The 22,699-nt window shown below is 36.3% G+C and overlaps 1 protein-coding gene across 2 annotated transcripts in view; it reads left to right on the forward strand.

Annotated features, from left to right (window-relative positions):
• ARFGEF3 (ARFGEF family member 3) overlaps nt 1–22,699 on the forward strand; it is a 231,523-nt gene that overhangs the window by 158,760 nt on the left and 50,064 nt on the right. For both annotated transcript variants that reach the window (XM_001370224.4, XM_056818873.1), the window contains 8 exons: nt 1,879–1,986; nt 2,344–2,559; nt 2,729–2,839; nt 6,116–6,266; nt 8,907–9,227; nt 11,270–11,403; nt 17,344–17,489; nt 18,939–19,118. In XM_001370224.4, the coding sequence (XP_001370261.2) occupies nt 1,879–1,986; nt 2,344–2,559; nt 2,729–2,839; nt 6,116–6,266; nt 8,907–9,227; nt 11,270–11,403; nt 17,344–17,489; nt 18,939–19,118 (1,367 nt within the window). The remainder of the gene's footprint in view (nt 1–1,878; nt 1,987–2,343; nt 2,560–2,728; nt 2,840–6,115; nt 6,267–8,906; nt 9,228–11,269; nt 11,404–17,343; nt 17,490–18,938; nt 19,119–22,699) is intronic.

Raw genomic sequence — 22,699 nt, forward strand, 5'->3', positions numbered from 1 at the left:
ATTCCTAGTTGCCAGTATCCCCCACCACCCTGATATTAATTTGTATTTATATTTTACATATTTTATATGTTTATTTGCATTTATGCTTTTTTTGCTCAATAAAGCATAGTTTCTTGAGGGTGGGGACTCTCTCTCCCCCCTGGCCCACAGAAAGTACTTAATAAATGCTTACTGATTGATTAATAGATTAATTAATTAACTCATTGGTTGCCATTGCTAATAAACATTGGAGTTGAATGGTAGACCAGTGGCAGAGATTTTAACCTTCAAATGAGAATAATAAAACCTGTGCTCTTAGTGAGATTACTACACTAGAAAGACTTCTGAGTGATGTGTAGCAATTTTCAGGTAATAAGGAGCAGATGGATTTAAAATGTGATTTAAAGGTGCTTAATGACAGTAATCTGATCCTTTTATAATATCAAATGTGAAGCAATGGCAACAAGCTTACAGATGCCTTTTACCATTAATAATTGTAGCTAATCATGAGGATGTATCAGAGAGGATCTTTTATTAGCAGGTATTCAAAGAGCTTGCTTAGTGATCATCAGGAAACTTTTTTTTTGCTTGTTTTCACAATAATCTTAAGTCCAGTAGTACTTTAAATGTCAGGGTTTGGCATTCTATATATATGTATACATATATTCACTTCCAGAGTAAGAACTGATGAATAGAAACAAGCAAGACACACTTTTATATGTACATATAATATACCTTTTCATCAAGCAATATCTTCTCTAGTTCAGGGAAAGAAGGAAAGAAGGGCAATATCTAGAAATGTTAATGTAGCAAACAAACAAATAATTTTTTAAAAACATCCTATATATAAACACAGAGAAGAATAATTGAGAGAATACTAAATTGGAAACAGGAGGCAGATCTTTGTTCTAGCTCTAATGTTTACTTAATGTGTCTTTGGGCAAATTAATATACCTTCTGAGACTGTTTTCTGCATATGTAGGATGGGACTGATATCTATTTTGCCTGCCATCTCACAGAGTTCTCTCATGAGGACCAACTGAGAATAATTTCAAAGCACTTAGCAGATGTCAAGTATTTTTATCAAGGCAACTTGAAATAACTTTGATTATTGGAAATAGGCATATCATGTTTATAGGTGTCCTGATAATGTAATCTTTCTTTATAATCCACTTCCAAAGAAGTTTTGCAGGTGAAACTAGTATATTTGTTAAATGTCCATGGATTAGAACCTGCCTTATAGACTGCATGTAAAGGCATGAGATTATAAGGAAGGAACCAATTGTTGAAGATTCCAATGGAGGGAAAACAAAATATTGCTATATTCTGGGGTGAAGTTTTTATTTTAAGGAAAAAATCCTAAGGCTTCTGACCTTCTAATGATATTCTCTTTTTATAGAAATGATATGAACTCCAATACTATGCCTTTTTTTCTCAAATGAGAGAAAGCATTGCAACTGAATACTAAAGAAACATGGATATTGAAGAAACAATAAGCCATACAACCAAATATAATTTCTTTTTTTAAGTAACTTTTTAAATTCAAGTATTGCATTTTATATCATCTACATTCCCACTGTATCCATCACCCCTTCTCCCTTCCAGAGAAATCTCTTTCATGTCCCTCTGAATAAAGAAGAGAAAAGAGAGGGGGAAAGTCGGTTTATCAAAATTAGCTAAGCCTATCAGAAACCTGAAATGTGCATTATTCTACAACCCTTGTCCTGCAAAGGCCTCTCTCTCTGAAAAGAAAGTTGCCTTCTAATATCTTTTCTTTGAGCCCAAGATTTGTCAGTAAATTTTTCAATGTTCACTCTTATAAGCAATGGCTCTCTTTTTTTTATCTGTTTCATATCCTTTGACTGATGCTAAGAAGAACATGGCCTTTTTTCTTTGTAGACATTGATGGCTTGGAGAGCAGTGTCATAGGTGGCCAACTGATGGCATCGGCTTCTACAGAGTCTCCTCTCATCCAGAACCAGCGAACAGATGATTCAATAGTGGCAGGTATTGACTTGAGTCGTGGATGTGTGTACAAGCACTGTGTATGTCTTTAAGATCTTTTCTGCCCATATGTTATATTTTATAATGTCACTGTTATTAAATAGAGAATTTGCCATGCCATTATGGAGGCTACTGAATGTACACAACTTATAATTTATTGGTCAACAAAATATCTTTATTAAAATTAAGAGTATATTTAATACAATCAATTATATAGAACAAGCTCAATTCCTTATAATAAAACTAGGTAAAGGTCAATAATACAAAGAACTTTATGCTACTCTTGTGGCATAAAATATCTACTTAATCCTGCTGACCATTTTTTCTCTGAAAAGTGATCCAAAGTATTTAACTCTCTAGGTGTTGCTTTTGCCCGTTATATTCTTATTGGCTGCTGGAAGAACTTGATTGATACTTTGTCTACACCTTTGACTGGCCGCATGGCAGGAAGTTCCAAGGGACTGGCATTCATTCTGAGTGCTGAAGGAGTCAAAGAGCAGAACCAGAAAGAACGAGATTCCATCTGCATGAGTCTTGACGGGCTGAGAAAAGCAGCTCGACTGAGCTGTGCTTTAGGTACTGACCAAGAATTAAATCCGGGGCCATTCGGTGTGACCTACAAACCTGGGTATAAGCAATACTTGTGGGAATAGGGCCCTTAGAAGGGATGCTCTCTCCTTTAAATATATGGAATGTGGTTAGAGAACATTAGATCTGGGAAATAACTGATCCCTTACCTCTTAAGGTGTTGCTGCTAATTGCGCATCAGCACTAGCCCAAATGGCTGCAGCATCCTGTGTACAGGAAGAAAAAGAGGAGAAGGAAGTTCAAGAACCAAGTGATACCATAACCCAAGGTAACATCTGGGTCATAGGTGGAGTGGTGGGTTGGGCGGGGGGAGGGTAGATATAATTGTTATCTGAACACAGCTTAAATGTATATGTATATAAATATACCTATATTTCTGTATAGAAAAATAGTTCAGAAGACAGCAGATGTTGGAAAGGGTGCACAGAGAATCTAGAAGACATGAGTTCAAGTCCTTAATCTCACACTTACTAGCTATATGACTATGAACAAGTCACATAACTTTCAGTGCCCCAGGCAACTCAAAGACTTTAAGTTACAGAAAAATTGTTACTCTGCATTGGTGGAAAGACCTTTCCACACCGATAAAATCACAAATTGAGACAAATAATCATAATAGATCACATTCATATAGTTCTTGAAAGTTTAATGAAGTGTTTTCTTCATAAAATCCTTGGGGATTCAATAATAAAAATAGTATTCTCTTCATCTTACAAACAATTAGACTGAGACTCTAAGGGGAGAAATGATTTACCTATAATTAAGCAACTAATATTATAGCAGAGATTTGAACCCAGGTCTCTTGACTGGAGACTTTTTTCAGTATGCCATGCTAGCTAGCTATTACTGAATGTGCATTAAAATTTCCTTGTACATAGATATATTTCTTAGTCCAGTACTGTTTTTTGGGGTTTTTTTTGTTTTTTTATTTTTTTTAATATTTTATTTGATCATTTCCAAGCATTATTCATTAAAGACATAGTTCATTTTCTTTTCTTCCCCCCACCCCCCATAGCTGACGCATAAATCCACTGGGCATTACATGTTTTCTTGATTTGAACCCATTGCTATGTTGATAATATTTGCATTAGAGTGTTCATTTAGAGTCTCTCCTCTGTCATGTCCCCTCAACCACTGTATTCAGGCAGTTGCTTTTTCTCGGTGTTTCTACTCCCACAGTTTATCCTCTGCTAATGAATGGTGTTTTTTTCTCCTAGATCCCTGCACATTGTTCAGGGACATTACACCACCACTAATGGAGAAGTCCATTACGTTCGATTATACCACAGTGTATTAGTCTCTGTGTACAATGTTCTCCTGGTTCTGCTCCTCTCGCTCTGCATCACTTCCTGAAGGTTGTTCCAGTCTCCATGGAACTCCTCCACTTTATTATTCCTTTTAGCACAATAGTATTCCATCACCAACATATACCACAATTTGCTCAACCATTCCCCAATTGATGGGCATCCCCTCATTTTCCAGTTTTTGGCCACCACAAAGAGCGCAGCTATGAATATTTTTGTACAAGTCTTTTTGTCCATTATCTCTTTGGGGTACAGACCCAGCAGTGCTATGGCTGGATCAAAGGGTAGATATTCTTTTGTCGCCCTTTGGGCATAGTCTTAGTCCAGTACTGTTATTTCATTAGTGCAAGCAACCTCCAGAGAGGATATTCCTCCAGAAAAGCAGATATCAACCATCCTGTAACTTATGGCCTTAGAGAATTACCTGGGGCACAAAAAAGTTATGTGACCTGTCTAAGATCACAATGGAAACATTCAGGTCTTTTTGTCTCTTGACACCAGTTCTCGAAATTTTTAATCCCCTAGTCCCATCTGTATGTATGTATATATGTATATGTGTACAAACATGTTTGTATATATACACATGTATATATCAGTACACATTTGTGTGTACACACAAACACACTTATACATGTATGTATATTTTATGTGGCTTGTGTATGTACATATAAACATATAGCTAGAGTGGTAATATATTATACATATTATATATGCACATATAGAGATGTGTGTGTATGAGAGAGAGAGAGAGAGAGAGAGAGAGAGAGAGAGAAAGAGAGAGAGAGAGAGCATCCTTTTTAGAGTAGATAGGTTTTATTAAATTTATTAAATTATGGGGAGAAACAGGTCCCAATTATATTCCAAAGTTCTACTTTAGGTGAGTTGCCCTTAAGAATGTTTTCAAAAGTTTTCTTAGGGTGTAAGGAAAAAATAACTATTGGAGGCCTTCAGAATTACTAGCATCTGTCTAGAACCTATAGAATAATACTAAAAATTTCATTTCATACACTTGTACTCAGAGGATTTATTCTATCCCTTAGCTCCTATAGCATACTGGGAGGTTACTTATTTTAGAACTTTTTATAATATGGGAAGAGTCGTGCTAGGATAGAGAAAATTAACTCATCATGCAAAAGGAAACAAATGGAAAGATGAGAAAAGCATGATTAAAGATATTTTAACCGTAGGAACTGGGGGGAAAAGGCTCTGGGTCAAATGGAATTATTTGGCAAGGAAGAATGCATAATGAATGAAAAGCACTTTCTTTAAATAAATGTTATCTATTAAGCATAGAAACTCTAGGTTTCTGTTATTAAAATCAGTAGAATGATTATTGGACTGATATTTAGGAGACCTGAGTTCCAGTCTCAGTTTTTCTGTGAATTCATATCTAGCTGTGATTATGCCACTGAATCTCTCTCTCTCTCTCTCTCTCTCTCTCTCTCTCTCTCTCTCTCTCTCTCTCTCTCTCTCTCTCTCTCTCTCTCTTTTTCTCCAATACATAAATACTTGTTCATCCCTTACTTGCAACATGAGGAGTTAGACTAGACAGTCTGAGGCAGTGATGGTGAACCTTTTAGAGATGGAGTGCCAGGCTCCGCACCCACCCCACCCCCCAGAGTGAATGCTGTGCTACTCTCCCCCAGAGACCAAGTGCCATGCCCTGTCCCCCACCACCAACTGCTGGGCTAGCCCCACCCCCCTCCCTTATCCCGCACAGGGGAGGGAGGAAGTGCTTCTTTTTGGCTGTTGAGTGGAGGGGTGGTTAAAGTGAGGAATGTCCTCACCAAGTGTAGAGAGGGGCAGGAGCTCTGCTCCCCTCCAGCTCTGCCAATTGTGAGCCTTTCACCTTACCTCCTGTGCACTCCTATTGGGCTGCTGGGCAGAGGGGTGGGGTGTGTGAAAAAATGTCATCAGGCACAATGGAAAGGGGGAGGGGAACAGCCCTACCCAAGTCCCTCTGCCTTTCTAGTAATGAACTCTGGAGGATGAGGGGTGGGGAGGTAGGGTGGCCAAGTGCCTACAGAGAGTGCTCTATGTACCATCTTTGGGACCCTTGCCATAAGTTTGACATCACTGATCTGAGGTCTTTTCTAGCTTTAATATTCTAAGATCCATTGCTCTCTCTCTCTAGTATACATTGGCCTGCCATGCCTATACTTCCTTTCCATCATCTGGTCTGTCTTTTTTTTTTTGCCTCTCTCCAACTGTTAATTTCTATAAATGTCTTTCTGGCACAGTGAAACAAAAAGTGGAACAGAAACTGGAGCAGATTGGGAAGGTTCAGGGGGTGTGGCTGCACACAGCCCATGTTTTATGCATGGATGCCATCCTCAATGTGGGCCTGGAGATGGGAAGCCATAATCAGGACTGTTGGCCACATGTATTCAGGTATGCAATTGGAGTTTTCTTTTCATCTTGTATGAATGTTAGCCCTGCCATGGATTAGGACTATGGTGACCCCTTCTGCCCTGTGAATTTAGATCACAATCATAATAATAGGAAATTGATGAAATCATAAGGTATGGTTAGAAAGATAGAGAAGAGAGCTGCAATTAAACACACAAACATATTACGGAGATGAGAATTGAGTTTAGAAATTGTGACTTTTCTATTTAAAGTTATAATGAAAAAAGGGCATGTTATAACCAAAGAATAAAAACAGATTTCTAAGTTAGGGGAAAATTATTCTGTGAAAGTACAACCAATGAACACACTGTTCTTTCTACCTGCAATTGTGCTTGTATGTATATGTGGATGTATGTGTTTTTAATCAAGGGTGGTATTGAAATGCATGATGCAGAAATGGAATGGTAACATTTGTAAATGATACCAAACATTGAAAGATCAACTCATTCGAATATTAAATAAATTATTTGAAATAATAGGTAAAGAAAGAGTTTTAGCAAATTCCTTTTGTGAAGCAAGTATGCAACTAATACCTAAACCAGGAAGAGTAAAAAACAGAAAGAAAATTGTAGACCAATTTAGTTAATGAATATAGATGTAAAAATCCAAAATAAAATACCAGATAGGGGATTACAACAATAAATCACAAAGATTATACATAGTGACCAAACATGATTTATACCAGTACTGAAGGTATGGTTTATTACAAGGAAAACTATCAATATAATTTATTATGTTAATAGCAAAAGCAATAAAAATCATATGACTATGTCAATAGATGCAGAAAAAAGTCTTTAATAAAATACAACATTCATTCCTATTAAAAACCCTGGAAAGCATAGGTATAAATAGTTTTTCTTAAATTGATATGAAGCATATACCTAAAACTATCATCAAGTATTATTCATAATGGGGATAAGCTAGAAGCCTCCCCAGTAAGATCAGAAGTGAAACAAGGATGTCCATTATCACCAATATTATTTAATACAGTATTAGAAATGCTAATAATAGCAATAAGAGAAGAAAAAGAAATTGAAGGTATCAGAAAGGGCAAAGAGGCAATAAAACTACCTCCTTTTGCAGATAATATGATGGCATATCTGGAAAATCCTACCTAGAATTTCAACTAAAAATTTAGTTGAAACTATCATTAATTTTAATAAAGTTGCAGGATATAAAATAAACCCACATAAATCATTAGCATATTTATATAATATTAACAAAGTCCTACAAGAAGACAGAATGAGATATTCCATTATAATTTATAAATGATAAGATAATGTTTAACTGTTCAAAATTTGGGGTAAATATTTTATAGAATATTATGTCCCATTTTAGTCTGTATAATTAAAGATAGCCATGATTAATTTAAAAATTAAATAGAGTGATAAAAAATTAGATAACTAAAGAATAGGATTGTGGATGAATGACTCAAGGAACAGAATTAACCAACCTCGAAATGAAAAAGTTGAAGACTAGATTAACAATGGTCTTCAGTTACATGATGAGTTTTAATATGGAGACTGGTAACCAATTACTCTCTAGTTCTAAGGAGAAGAGATTTTAGTTACGCATAAAGTGTTAACTGAAAGCATTCCCTTGCATGGAGAGTGCTAAAGAACATTATGTCTACTGCCTTCATTGATTTTGCTGATGCTAATTGTAATCCCTTTGAAGATAGTTAATGTGGAATGTTGTCGTCAAAAAGTCATTTTTGTAGCCCAGTCTTCTGAAAATGAGTCTCTTTGCATATAACAAAGTGCCTGGCTCATAGTAGGCACTTAAATCTTTGGTGCTTAATTGGATATCAGAGTATTTGCCAGGCTTATATTCAAAGCCTTTTTCAAATTGATAGGATCTGCTCAGAGCTTGAACATCATTGGCATAACCTTGTAGGATTCAGAGTTACCTTCATACCACTATGCGCCATCAGAGTTCAATAGAGTGTATTCTTCTAGCACCACAGTGGTCTTTAGTCTTTCCTAAAGGTAGAAGAATAGACTTCAAGAACCCTTAATACTCTTCTAGGCATAAGATCTTATTTGGAAATAATCAGTTCCAGGAAACAACAGAAAAATTAAAGGTTGAACAAGATGTTCTTAGGACTTTTCCCAGTGTTTCAAATGTTCCAGGCAAGTCGACGAGCACTTATTAAGAACCTACTATACACCAGGAGAAGTGCTATGGATTGGGGATATGAAGAAGCGGGGAAATCAGAGTCCCTGCTTTCAAGGCTTATAGTTTGGCAATAGCATACATCCAACAAGGTGCATGTAAGACATAGACATGATAAATTGGAGATAATTTTGGGAGAAAGGCATTAGCATTAACAGGAATCAAGAAAGGCTTCAAAAATGTGTCAATGCTTTTATATATATATTTAAGAAACTAAGAATGGCAGAAGATATACTTATATATCTCCTATGATCATCACATGTTCAAAGATATCGAGACTAGTTTAGGAGACCAAGATGAAAGAGAAGCAAGGGAAGCAGTGGATTTTCTATTAGTTCTTACCATTTGAGATGTTGAGTACTGGGTGCTAATCCCAGGTTACCAAGTATATCTCTAAACAATCTCAATCACTGCCATGTTCTATGGTTCCCTCTTCTTTTACTATAGAGTATGTGAATATGTTGCAACCCTAGAGCACAACCATTTTAGTGATGGAACAACCCAACCTGCTGTGACTATTAGCCAACCCCAGAAAGCCTCTGGACCTACAGGGGTACTGGCAGACTACGAATCAGAGTTTTTACCCCAGGAATTAAACCCTGAGCAAGACAACACACTACGTGGAACACCCACCATTCAGCAGCTGTCCATTCAGGAACTCATCAAAGAAGGCAGGAAGGGCCGAACTTTTGATTTTCGGAGTGGCAGTCTTTTGAGTGGAAGCAGTGCTGCCAAGGCTGTCCTCACCCTTTCCACCCAGGCAGATAGGTATGTGAACATTCCCCTTTTCATCTTCTCTGCATAGCAAGATTTTTCTGCAGCAAGTTTCTAATTTTCTGGTAGAGAAAATAACTGGCACTTTCCCTTCTCCTAAAGTTTCAAAATAAAATTAAAAACAAAACAGCAAATGTGAATCCAGTGCCAAGGGCCAGGCAATGTAGCTACTTACCCATCAACTGAGCCATTTGCCTGCCCTTTCCAACAGATTTGAAATGACTGAGATAATTAGAGTTATATTCTCAAGTCCCAGTCATTGTGGTATGTTGTTTATTAACAGCTGTTTCTAGACATTCACTAACTGCTACAATGGACATGCCAAGAAATGTTTCCATAGATCATTTTAATGTTTCACATGACAGCTGTCATCATATAAGTCCTGTGGATAGCTATTATAGGGATAGAGAGTTGGACTTGGAGTCAGGAAGACTTGAGTTCAAATCTCATCTCAGACACCCAATAGTTGTGTAATTCTGAACAAGTCACTTAATCTCTCTGAGTCTCAGTTCCCCTTCTGTAAAAAGAGATAATAATAATACCTATCTCAAATGATTATTGAAAGAATCAAATGATATATGTAAAAGACTTCATAAACTTTAAGATGCTATATAAATATTAACAGTTATTAATTATTATTAGAAGGGTGTGGTAGAGAAAATCTCTTTGGTTCTGTTCCTTCATCCATCACTTAGCCTCTGTTAGCCACTATTTTCTTACTTTTTTAAAGTAACATTTTCTTTTCCTCCAATAATTTTCTTACTTTTAAATGAAGGTGAGCATAGCATAGTGTATAGGAAACTATCCTTGAAGCCCAAAAGAGATGGGTTCACATCTGCCCTTGGCAATATTGGCAGTGTGATTGGGCAAATCTCATTATCTTTCAGTTCTTTAGACCATAATCCTCTAATCCTAATAGTTGCAGAAAAGATGCCAGCTCTCATTGGTAGAGAGAATTTCCTCACTAGGGAGTTCCTTATACCAATGAAATTACAGGTGCATGCCACATTTCTCTCCCTAAAATAAGCTTAGTGCCAATCCTACCTATATTCTCATGTCACTGTGGATGATCAAATGTAGTGTGGAGTTCAAATACTTTTAAGTTGTTCCATGCTATACAAATGTAAGCTGGTAATATTCTTTTCTTATTCTTCTCATTTTTCTATTTGATGGACTTAGAACAAGTTGCTACCGTATTATTTTTCTTTTATGCCTGATGTTCAGTAGACTTTTTCAAGTGAATAAAATGATTACTCTTGTAATTAAATAAAAGTGTTGGAATGGAACCCAATAGCTTTATCTTTTATAGTCTTTTGGGCAACATGTTTGGAAAAATGCTCCTCTAACTCTCCATGTGATACATTATTTGCCACATAACATCTCTTCCTTTGTATTATGGGTATTTGTGTGCTTGTCTTTTCTCTTATTTCTAGAATCATAGGATCATAGAATAAGAGCTAGAAAGGACCTTACAGGTCATCTAATCCAGTCAAGTTATATTGTAAGTGAGGAAACTGAGGTCTGGAGAAGTGAGCTAGGATCAGAAACCTGATCTTCGTACTCTAAATCCAACATTTTTTCATAGCAAAACATTGCTTCTCAATGAAAAGAAAAGCAAAGATGCTTAAAGAATCTTAGCATCTTAATATCATAGATCAAATGCTGGAAAAGACCTCAGAGGTCTTCTAGACCAAACCCTTCATTTTATGGATGAGAACAAAGTTCATGGAAGTTCACATAACTTGTTCAGGGTCACACAGGTAGTAATTTCCTTGAGGCAGGGACAGTGTTGACTTCATTTTACATTATTACCATGATAATAATATATGACATTTATATAGCATCTTAAGGTTCAAAAATTATCATATTTACATTATCTCATATGATTCAACAATCCCATGAATTAAGTGATATTATTACCTCTATTTTACAGATGAGAAAACTGAGCTAACTTGCCCATAGTATAGTTTGGGAAATGCTGTTGTCTGGATATTCTGATGTGGTTCCAAGTAATTTTTCCTGTACTTTGCATCTAGGCTCTTCGAAGATGCTGCTGACAAGCTGAATTTAATGGCTTTGGCAGGTTTCCTTTACCAGTTAAAAAAAGCTTCGCAGTCCCAGCTTTTCCACTCTGTTACAGACACCGTTGATTACTCTTTAGCAATGCCAGGTAATGCTTTCCCTTTAAAATATGAATGCTATCGACTGGTAGAGGGCCAGGGACATCAAAGGTCACCGAAATCAATGACAACTCAGAGATAATGAATCTTAACCCCTTTTGGCTACAGGAATGAACATGTTCTGTTTGCTGTACCATTAAGTGGTGTCTGTGCCATGTATGAGTGCTTGTGCTGGGCCTTGGGTGCAAAAGATCTTTTTGATATTTGAAAACTATGCTTCTTTCTAATGTTACTGTCTGGACAAGCTCATGCTAGACTTGGCTCTACTTGCTAAGCCGTGGTCTTCAAGAAGTAGAAGCTGTGGGTTCATTTTCATGTGTTAGCTTTATTTGGTCAGGGAAAAACATCTATTCCATGCTTCAGCCTACACTCCTCATACCAAAAAGCCATTTTTCTGATGCAAGCTACTGATTACCAAAGAGATTAGGCAAGAGAGAGTTTTTAGATCGGGAAGAATGTGACTATTGTTCAGAGCATTTGCGATTGATCCATCCCATCTTTCAGCTAGCATGTAAAAGATGCCTTCTATGTGCCAGGCATTATGTTGGGTGCTGAGAAAACAAATACACAAATGAATCCCTTCTCTCAAGGAGCTTATTTTCCTTTGAATGGAAAGTCATTGTTAGCTCTGTGTTTCTACAGTATCTACATCTCTATACATACATAGAGAATACTTAGCCTATGGAAATGAAGGTAGAGAAAGTTCATAATTGCTGTCTTCAAATGCCTGAAACCCATCATGTGAAAGAGAAAGTAGGTTTGTTCTGTATTTTTCCACAGGGCAAAAGTAGAAACAGTGGATGAAAGTTACAGGGAGGCAGATAAAAAAACAATCTGAGGGAGAACTTCTTAATAAGTACAACTGATCCTCTGTATGGTAGTGGACTCCTTGCTACTAGAAATGTGCCAACAGTAACAGAATGACCGTCTGACAGCAATGTTGTAAAAAGGATTCCTGCATTAAGTGGGAAATAAACTCCAAGTTTCCTTCCATTTTTAAAACTAATCCTAAGTACATCTTTTGAATCAGTGTAGATTTAAGAGACAGACTCTGTCTCTCAATGTGGCTATTTAACCTTCCCACAGGTTAGGGGTTTTTGTTTTTTTTGTTTTCATACAGTCAAGCTTGACTCTCTGCCAATCTACCTTCAGTATCTCCAGGCTTCTGAATCTACTCTGAGCCTAGAAGCTGTCTTTTTTTTTTAACCCTTATCTTCCATCTTAGAATCAATACTTTGTGTTGACTCCAAGGCAGAAGAGTGGTAAAGGTTAGGCTATGGGAGTTAAATGACTTATCCAAGGTTATACAGCTAGGATGTGTCTGAGGCCAGATTTGAACATAGGATCTCCTATCTCTAGGTGTGGCTTTCAATCCACTAAGCCCCACAGCTGTCCTTAAAGTAGTCTTTAAAAAAAAATAAAGACTTTCTTAAGAAAGAAATAATTTCTATAAATCCAGAAACAACAAACCCAGCTATTAAGAGATTTGAAGATTATATCTAATGGACTGGGAGTTACTAGAAAGAAGTGTTTAGCTAACTGATAGCTATAGAAGATTAGACTCTTTCAACAATTGAAGGAGGATGGGGAGAAGTGTTGAGAGCAAAAGAGTTGAGTGGCAACTAGGAAAGATCACAGCAGTTGTGACTGTAGCCATAGATGGTGGAAATTGGAAGCAGAAAGAGGTGAGTTGGTGGAGAAGAGAATCAGGAATAAGGAAAACAAGCAGCAACAAACACTCTGAGAGTGGAACAGAAGAAAGTCAAGGATTAAAGAAGATAGAATCAAGTATGCTTCTGCACTTGGAACAGTGGGTTGGATTGTGGCAGTCAAGCAAGCAGATCTTTGCATCCCAGTTGATATCTTAGAGCTATGGAGGCAAACCTTTGGCACATGTACCAGAGGAGGGCACTCAGAGCCTTCTCTGTAGGCACTTGTGCCATTGCCCCAGCACAGAGTTTGCTAGAGATTGTTACTAGAAAGCCAGAAGGATGCAGGGTCAAGTGGCTCCCCTCCTGCTCTTCACATATGCCTGACAACATTTCTCACATTATCCACCCCTCTAAAAGGTTCACCATCACTGTCCTAGAGAAATCAAGTGTGTGCCATAGAAGACATGCCAACCAGTACAGCTTCCCAGTCCAGGGATTAAGGATGGTTTTTTTGTATGCATATGTATAGTGACAAGTTAAATTATTTAGTCCTTGGTCCTAAATGACATCATCATTATCTACATCTACTGCTGGAGTTCAATGCAATCATTGAAATAGCCAGGGAAGTAAGTGTCTAGTGAGCTTGTGAATGATTTTTATGTAGAATATCTCATTCCTATAGGGTTCCCTGATTGCCAAAGGCTTACTATAGTGTGTGTGTGTGTTTCTATTTCACTAGTAATCTTTTATTTTTATGTTTTGCAATGTGATCTGTCTTCACTTTCCACGTTGTTAATCAGCATCAATGATGTTGATATCTTTTTTCTTTGCTTTTAACAATGTATATCTGTACTGCAGGCCTTTGACTTTATTCAGTGTTTCTCTATGCTTGTCTTCTTTCTAGTCACTTCCCCAGGCTGTCCTTGTAAGAACTAGGAACAATTTGGGTGTCCTCCTAACACCCTTCCTTTGCAACACTCTTTTGAGCTGGGGCAGCCAGCATAGCTGCTATTATTATAATGGTTTGGCTGCACTCCACGTCTTTGTTGCTAACAAGCCCAGCATTCTCCTTAATAGCAGCAAAACACATAGAGGCTGCTTATCAAAGGACTTATAAGTGGAAATGGGTTAGACTTGGTGGAGGCAGATTTTAGAGCATTATAATAGAAGAGTAGTGCCACAAAGCAAATTTTCAGCCCCTCCCCTCCATAAAGGACAATCAGCCATGATACTATGGTACTGTGGAACCTTATTCCAAATTTCAAAACCAACAGAACTGTGAAAACATAATACTTCTTTATTATGCAGTGGATCTGGGATCTCATAAATCCATCAACACTGGTAATCCCTCTAGGAGTATAGTTCACAATCTGCCCACACATTCTAATCTTGCTTATGACTAGTGTCAATGGCTCATAAATCTTCCACAAGATTCCATCCAGTATGCACAGAACCCAACTCTAGGACCTTGAATATTACATGGGAGCCAGTGCAGGACAGAGACTATGCATGTTTCCTTACTTCCACTCTATGAGTAGCCCACCTCCTTTTCTAGTCATACATTTCCTTCCCTGTAAGCCAAATAATCTTTGAATACAATTGCCTCTGTGCATACATATATACATGTGAGTGTATATGTATATGAATTCATACACGTGTGTCTATTTCTGCATGTATGCATGTCTTTGTGTAATACATACATGCGTGCATATAGATTTATGTTTGGATATATATACATAAATGGATTGTATACATATATACAAACCAATTTTATACACACACTACCCAAAAGTTGAATATTTTTATATATATTTATATATGATTGTATAGATATATATATAGACACTATGGATATACATATGTGTGTGTGTAAATAAAGGAAAAAAGGGAAGCAGAAAACATAGAAATCAATTATTCTACATCTGCAGTTAGCATTGGAAGCAGCTGGGGACCACTAATCTGTTCTTTCCCTAGAGGGAGCAGAGGAATGCAATTTTGCTTTGCTTTATGGCTGGCATAGCAAGGGAACTGGAGAAGGACAAAATATAAACACAAGTTTGGGGGAGGGGGGCAAGACATCTCATTTTTTACTGAATTGGAGGCCAGTTTAAAAATGGAGTCATTACTTCCAGGAGAGGGAAGATACAATGTCCCTTTCTCTTTTTCCACCATTGTATAAATACTGCCTAGGTAAGCTCTCCATGGCAGAACATAGGACCCTTTCCCTCTCTGAAGAGCTGATTATTTTGCAATTTAGCATAGAACTGAGGGGACCTTTTCTGATTAGTTTAATCAGGGATCCTAGGTTCAAATTTGTGTCACTACTTGATTATATAATTTGTTAGAGACAAGCTTAGACAGGACCCTGGTGTAGAGAAGAATAGAACATAGAATTCAGGATCAGAAAAACCTGGTTGTGAGTCTTGTTTAATACACTTTCTAGCTCTGTGGCCCCAAATAAGTCATGGTCCTTGGGCCACCATTCCTTCATCTACAAAATGCGGGAGTTAGGCTTGTCCTCTAAGATTCCTTCTAGTTCTAAATCTATAATCTTTTGCTTCTATGACTGATTATGTGCCTATATAGATTCTTCTTCAGCACCTGGACTGGCTAAGAAATGGTTCCAGATTTCAGATACAACCATCTACACCACTGTCAAGAAGAAAGGTGATTTTGGCAACTATCAGATCATTTCTCTGTTCTCTTTCACTGATAAGATGCTGGCCAGAGTTCAGATAAACTACCTTTCATATCACATAATGTCAGCATATCTCTTGGAATGCTAAAGTGGCACTAAGAAAACACAGGGAAAATGAAAAAATCAAACCTCGAGGTTTCCTTGCTTTAAATAAAAAAGGATAAAATCTTGCCTGCCCTTTTCTGAATCTACCCACATTCCCACGGTCCCCAGAGGTTCTGAAGCTATAGAGTATGATGAAACCTGCCATTTCCACTGCTAATTGGTATTCATGCTGAGTTGTGGGTCATCCAATGTCTCTGTTATTCTGCTGAAGCAAAAACAACAGGCTGTTTAAATGCCTCGGCCAGTGCTATTTTGACATACGACCACCATCTAGCTCTACAAATCACTAGTCACTTTATTTAGATAAATTTCACTAGATTTATTGTACAATTAAATTTCAACTCAGAAAAACAAGAAAGTGGCTGGTGACCATTTTTCTTCTTCAAAGATCTATTTGCTGGTTTTCATTAAGCTGTACTCCACTTGACAGCATACATAGGATATTGGCTTTTTCATAGTACTCATGAAATCTCAACAGTAGAATGTGGATTCTTCTGCAATATTGTGTTATTCTTCAGTGTTTGGTGAACTGTGTGCCTATGGTGAGCTATTTAGTATTCCTGACTCTCCTAGATATTAGTTTATAACTTTTGTTTATTTATTTTTAATTAATTATTAACTTTGTACAATTAATGAGTAACTGTTTTCTTCCCCAGGTGCTCCCTTTTCCACAATTAAAAAAAAAAAGAAAAACAAAATAATCTTAAGAAATATGCTTAATCAAGCAAAACAATTCTCCAATTGTTTAAAAAAATCTATGCCTCAGTCTGCATCTTGAATTTATCATGTCTCTGTCACAGGGTGGACAGTAACCTTCATTATAGGTTTTCTGGGATAGTGGCTGGTCATTACATTGATAAGGGCTCCTAAGACTTTCAAGATGTTTTTCTTTACATATTGTTATCTTGGTTCTGCCTACTTTATTCTGCATCATAATGTTCTTACAAGCATTCCTAAGTTACTCTGAAACCATTCTTTATCTCATTTCTTATGACATAGTAATATTCCATTGCATTAATATAACAACAGCTTGTTTTCCCCAAATAGATGCCACTCCCTTAATTTCCAGTTTTTTACCATTAATAAAAGAACTAAGAATATTTTGGCACATATGGGTCCTTTCCATCTTTCTCTGTTCTCTTCATTTAGGTGTAACAATGACATCACTGTGTCAGAGGACATTCACAGTTGAGGAACTTGGGGAGCACAGTTTTAAATTGCTTTCCACAGTGGGAATTTACCAACAGTGCATTAATGTGACTTTTCCCTCCAACTTTTGTCATTTTTTTTCTTTTTTAAGAAATCTTTTCATTTTAATGTTAACAACATTGCTTATTTGAAAGTTATAAAGGAGAACCAATTGTCCTTCTGAATATGTTAATGCTTTGCCCTTTAACATATATGTTTATACAGATATGTATATGGCACCAAGGGTTGGCTGCTCCTGGTTTCACATTCTGGCACCTTTCTTATAGGAGAAGTTAAATCCACTCAAGATAGGAGAAGTGCTCTCCACCTATTTCGTCTCGGAGATTCAATGCTCAGGATAGTCCGGAGTAAATCTCGGCCACTCCTCCACTTCATGCGCTGCTGGAGTGTTGTGGCTCCTCATCTGGTAGAGGTAAGTGTGTGTAGAAAGGAGGAAAAATTTGGCTAACTCCAGGCATTTCCAGGACAGAAACGTCTTAAGGGCAGTTATATGTATGTATATACACATACATGGGATATATATATATATACACACACATATATATTTCATTCAGAGATAACTATTATATGGTCTTTGGTACCTTATAGTCAAATGCACATATACGTATATATATGTGTGTGTTCATAAAAAACAATTGCTCTACTCATTTTTAGAGGGAGTTAATTCTTCTAATAGAATCACAGATCTGGTCCAAAATACATGTGTGTGTGTATCTATGTATGTCCCTACATATGTATGTGTATGTATAGGTAAATGGGTATATGGATAGACAGACAGACAGATAAAGTTCCATAAGTCACAACACAAAACTAATTGGCATGACTTCATAGAAGTAATGCCATATGTGATATCTGGAGTGTCATTATCAAGGGGACAGGGAAAACATTGACTGCCACTCTGTTGTTCTTCCCTACAATAATATACAATATGGTACTTTACATGGCCTTCTTCAAATAGTATCCAGTATTTAATTAAATCAGAAACAGAGAAATGGACAATTTCCCATTCCTCCTCTGGGAAAAGCAGGTCAGTTTGAGTGTAAAAATGTCTTTATGTTCTTGCTAGTCTGTCACCCTAAGCTCCTTAAAACTAAGAATTATGTCTTCCACTAACTTCGTACTCACTCTAATACCTAGGGTAGTGCCCTGCAAAAAGCTCAATAAAGGTTATTAACTATCTGCTTCTTAGATTCCTGGAAATGCTTTGGTCTGTGATGTCTTTCCTCAGTTTTATTGTGGTTCTCACATGGTATCTTTCATCAAATGGTCAGAAAGTATTTTACAGAATTTAATTCAACCACCCAAGAAACTTTGGTGGGTATAAAGGGCAATGGTGATTTGATTTGTCAGGAAACAGTAAGCCACAGAGGAGTTAAGGTCTCTTTTTAAAGTCAAGTCAATGAGCATTTGTTAAGCTTGTGCCATGTATCAGGCACTGTGCTTAGATCTAAAGGGCTAAGAATTAAAAAAAAAAAAAAGTGTTTGTGATTACCTGATGTGTCCCAGAGCATTATTGTGGAGAAAACATCTTCATGATGGAATATACTGTGAATTTAGCAAGAAAAAAAGTTTAAATAAAAAAAAAAACAGAAGTAATCAGCTCCTCTGATTTTTCTTGTAACAGTTGAGCTTTAGTATTTCATTGGCATATCTGTTAAATTGGGAATATGGTTCATGAACTATATATATTCTTGAAAAATGAAATCATTGCTTAAATTGGCAAGCCAATTTCTGAAATTCTCTTGGAATTTCTCAGTCAACTGCTAAGTATGATCCTTGTATAAGCAAAGAATCGCTTCAGAAATATTTGACTTATCTAAATCCTGGATGCTCTTCTACTCTCAACTCTTTACCACAACAGGCTGCCTGCCATAAGGAAAGGCACGTTTCTCAGAAAGCAGTGTCCTTCATCCATGACATCCTTACAGAGGTTCTGACAGATTGGAGTGAGCCCGCTCATTTTCATTTCAATGAAGCACTGTTCCGACCCTTCGAACGCATCATGCAGCTGGAATTGTGTGATGAGGATGTCCAAGACCAGGTGAATAGCCTCAGTCAGCAACATGTGGGAGAAGGAAGAGTTCTCTAGATACGATAAGAATTTTAAGTGGTTTGCTTATTACACTGGATTGTAGAGAAAAGGTTCACATTATACACAAAAGAGAGAAAGTGTTGTTACTTCCAAAGTATTTGCTTACCTCACTACTTTTTCTAATGTATTCATTGTAAATGCCTTCTCTTTCTTCTCTGTTCTTGCTCCCTTACTTGTCCCTGACCCCTACATTTAATAGCAGACAAGCTAGCTTCCTATTTCACTGATCTCTCTGAGGATTCTAAGCACATCTTGTTTCCCTTCCAGCATAAAATATAGTGCTCTACACATAGTAGGTGCTTAATAAACATTTGTTGTATTTTACTCTAAAGAATTGTCAGAATTTCCCTCAGGTTCCATTCTAGATTTAAAACATTTTAATAACTACTCATATGTTTAAATTTTATTTATTTATTTAGAATATTTTTCCATGGTTACATGATTCATGTTCTTTCCCATCCCTTTTCCCTCACCCCTCCCAGATCTAACAAGTAATTCCACTGGGATATATATGTGTCATTGTTCAAAACCTATTTCCATATTATTCATATTTGGAATAGAGTGATCTCTTAAAGCCAAAACCGCAATCATATTCCCATCTAGTCACCTGATCAATCATATGTTTTTGTTCTGCTTCTACTCCCACAGTTCTTTCTCTCAATGTGGATAGAGTTCTTTTTCTTAAGTCCCTCATGATTATCCTGGATCACTGAATTGCTACTAGTAGAAAATTCTTTTACATTTGATTGTACCATGATGTTTCAGTTTCTGCATACAATGTTCTCCTGGTTTTGCTCATTTCACTCTGCATCAATTCCTAGAGGTTTATCCATTTCATATAGAAACCCTCCAGTTCATCATTCCTTTCAATACAATAGTATTCCATCACCACACCATATGACAATTTGTTCAGCTATTCCCCAATTGATGGACACCCCCTTATTTTCCATTTTTTTGCCACTATAAAAAGTGCCGCTATAAATATTTTTTCCAACATTTTTCCTTTTTATCACTTTGTGGTACAAACCATATATCACTATATGACTGGATCAAAGGGCAGATAATTTTTAAAGCCCTTTGGGAATAATTCAAAATTGCCTTCCAGAATGGTTGGATCAATGTTTGGATAATTGCAATGCACTAGCATCCCAATTTTGGCACATCCTTTCCAATATTTATCACTTTCCTTTGCTGCCATATTGGCCAATCTGCTAGGTATGAGTTAGTACCTCTGGGTTGTCTTTATGTGTATTTCTTTAATCAGGAGCTATACTTTTTCATGTGATTATTGATAGTTTTGATTTCTTCATATGAGAACTCCCTTGACCATTTATGAATTCAGGAATGGCTTGATTTTTTGTAAATTTGACTTAGTTCCTTATATATTTGGGAAATTAAACCTTTGTCAGAGTTTTGTTATAAAAAAATTTCCCAATTTGTTAATTTCCTTCTAATTTTGGTTGCATTGGTTTTGTTTGTATAGAACCTTTTTAATTTAATATAGTCAAAATCATTCATTTTTCATTTTGTAACATTTTCCAACTCTTGCTTGGTCTTAAATTTCTTCCTTTCCCATAGATCTGACAGGTATGCTATTCTATGTTCACCTAATTTATTTATGATTTCACTCTATATTTAAGTCATTTACCCATTTTGGATTTATCTTAGTATAAAGTGTAAGTTGTTGATCTAAATTTTATTTTTCCCATACTGTTTTCCAGTTTTCCCAACAGTTTTTGTCAAATAGTGAGACTACACATATTTATTACACAAAATTTGTTTCTATTATTTTTAAAGGGGAGGAAACAACAATATCAATTGAACTTAGGGGAAAAACTATATTGGCTTCACATAGGGAAGTGTTGATTTTTTTGACATGCAAAAGACTAACTATACTTTGGTTAATAAGTTATACAAAGTTTATCACTGACAATTCTTCAGTTGAGAGAAATGATCTCCATATCATATAATGAATCCCAAGAAAAAGAATGGGCATTCTAGTTCATTTATCCATTGCAAACATATGAGAAAATACACTGGGATGGGAAGTGGACTTTAGTAAGATCAGGAGCAGGAAGAAGGGAAGGGTCTTAAATCCACATTCAATCCTCATTGGAGTACACAGTCCTATCAACTGGGAAGGACAAAGAAAGGGATACAAAACAAGAGATGCAAAATAGCTGCCCAAGTAAGGAATGGGAATCGATGGGACTCTTCACAGGAACAAAGAGGGGAGAGAGAGAATTATTTTCTTTCTTGCAAAATACAATAGGAGATTCCTTTGTGTATGACCAAATTAGAAAGTCTTGATTTTGAAAAGAGTATGGTACTCACTACAGATTATGTCTGATGCCTAAAGATCAGCCTAGCTAAATATGATCCTGGTAATATATGTTAACTAAGAACCAAGTGGGTTAAGTTGCTTTTAGGAACATGGAGAAATGGGACTGATATTACATTGCTAGAACAGCTGGGTCATTTTTTTTTTTAGAAAACAAGATGGAAATATACATTAAGAGTTCTAAAGCTGTTCATGTTCCTTGACCTGGAGGTCCCTTTACTAGGATTAAGCCCTAAGGTCATTATTGAAAGGGCAAAAAGCTGTGTATGTATGAAATATTTATGGAAGCTTTATTTGTAATGACAAAATAACCAGAAATAACACAAATGCAATGAATAAGAGGAATTGCTGAATAAACTGTGATATTTGAATGTAATGGATATTATTAGAAATTACAAATTTTGGAAATACAAATAAAATAAGGGAAATATATGAAGAGATAAAAAGAGAATAAGAATAATACATATTATGGTTACATTTAAAAGTTAACCACAAAATAAAAAGAAAACAGTACACAAGCAAATCCACAGAGAACTTAAAAGTCTTATATTAGCACAGATAAATAATTTACATATTTTAAACAAATTGTAAATAATGTGGAATTGTGGAATTTGTGATTTTGCACATAATTTTTATACATTTATTTAATTAAATTGGGGGGTTTGGGTGGTAGTGGTGGTTACTAAATATATAATTTAGAAAATGATATCTCAAAAAGAAGATACAGTAGGAGACCAGATATCTTTAATGATTTGAGAAAACCAATTCTGCATATCTAGTTTGTATAGATTTGCATCTATACACAACATTAAGTTAAAAGTTATCTTCCTGGTTTTCTCTGAAAAGGAAACATTTGTATGCTTTATTCTTTTCGAGGTAGACTATGATAAAGTTGTACAGGTGAACTGGTTTCTGTGTTATTAAACAGGTAAGACAGATCTAGATACACATTTGGAATTATTCCACTATATAGTAGTTGGGCCTGGGGACAGTGGCATGAACCTCACAGAGGAAGTTATTCACTTTGCAGCTCTAGGAAATGAACTGAGATTTCCTGCCAGACGACAATATGAGGTGCATCTCTTCATTTGTCCCAAGACTTTTCAGATAGGAGCTTTTGACTATTTTTAGTTAGTCAGTATGGTACCTAAAATGTACTCTGTCTGAACTTTATGCAACTGACTGCTCA

Source organism: Monodelphis domestica, chromosome 2 (assembly GCF_027887165.1).
Source record: "Monodelphis domestica isolate mMonDom1 chromosome 2, mMonDom1.pri, whole genome shotgun sequence".
NCBI classification, from domain to species: domain Eukaryota; kingdom Metazoa; phylum Chordata; class Mammalia; order Didelphimorphia; family Didelphidae; genus Monodelphis; species Monodelphis domestica.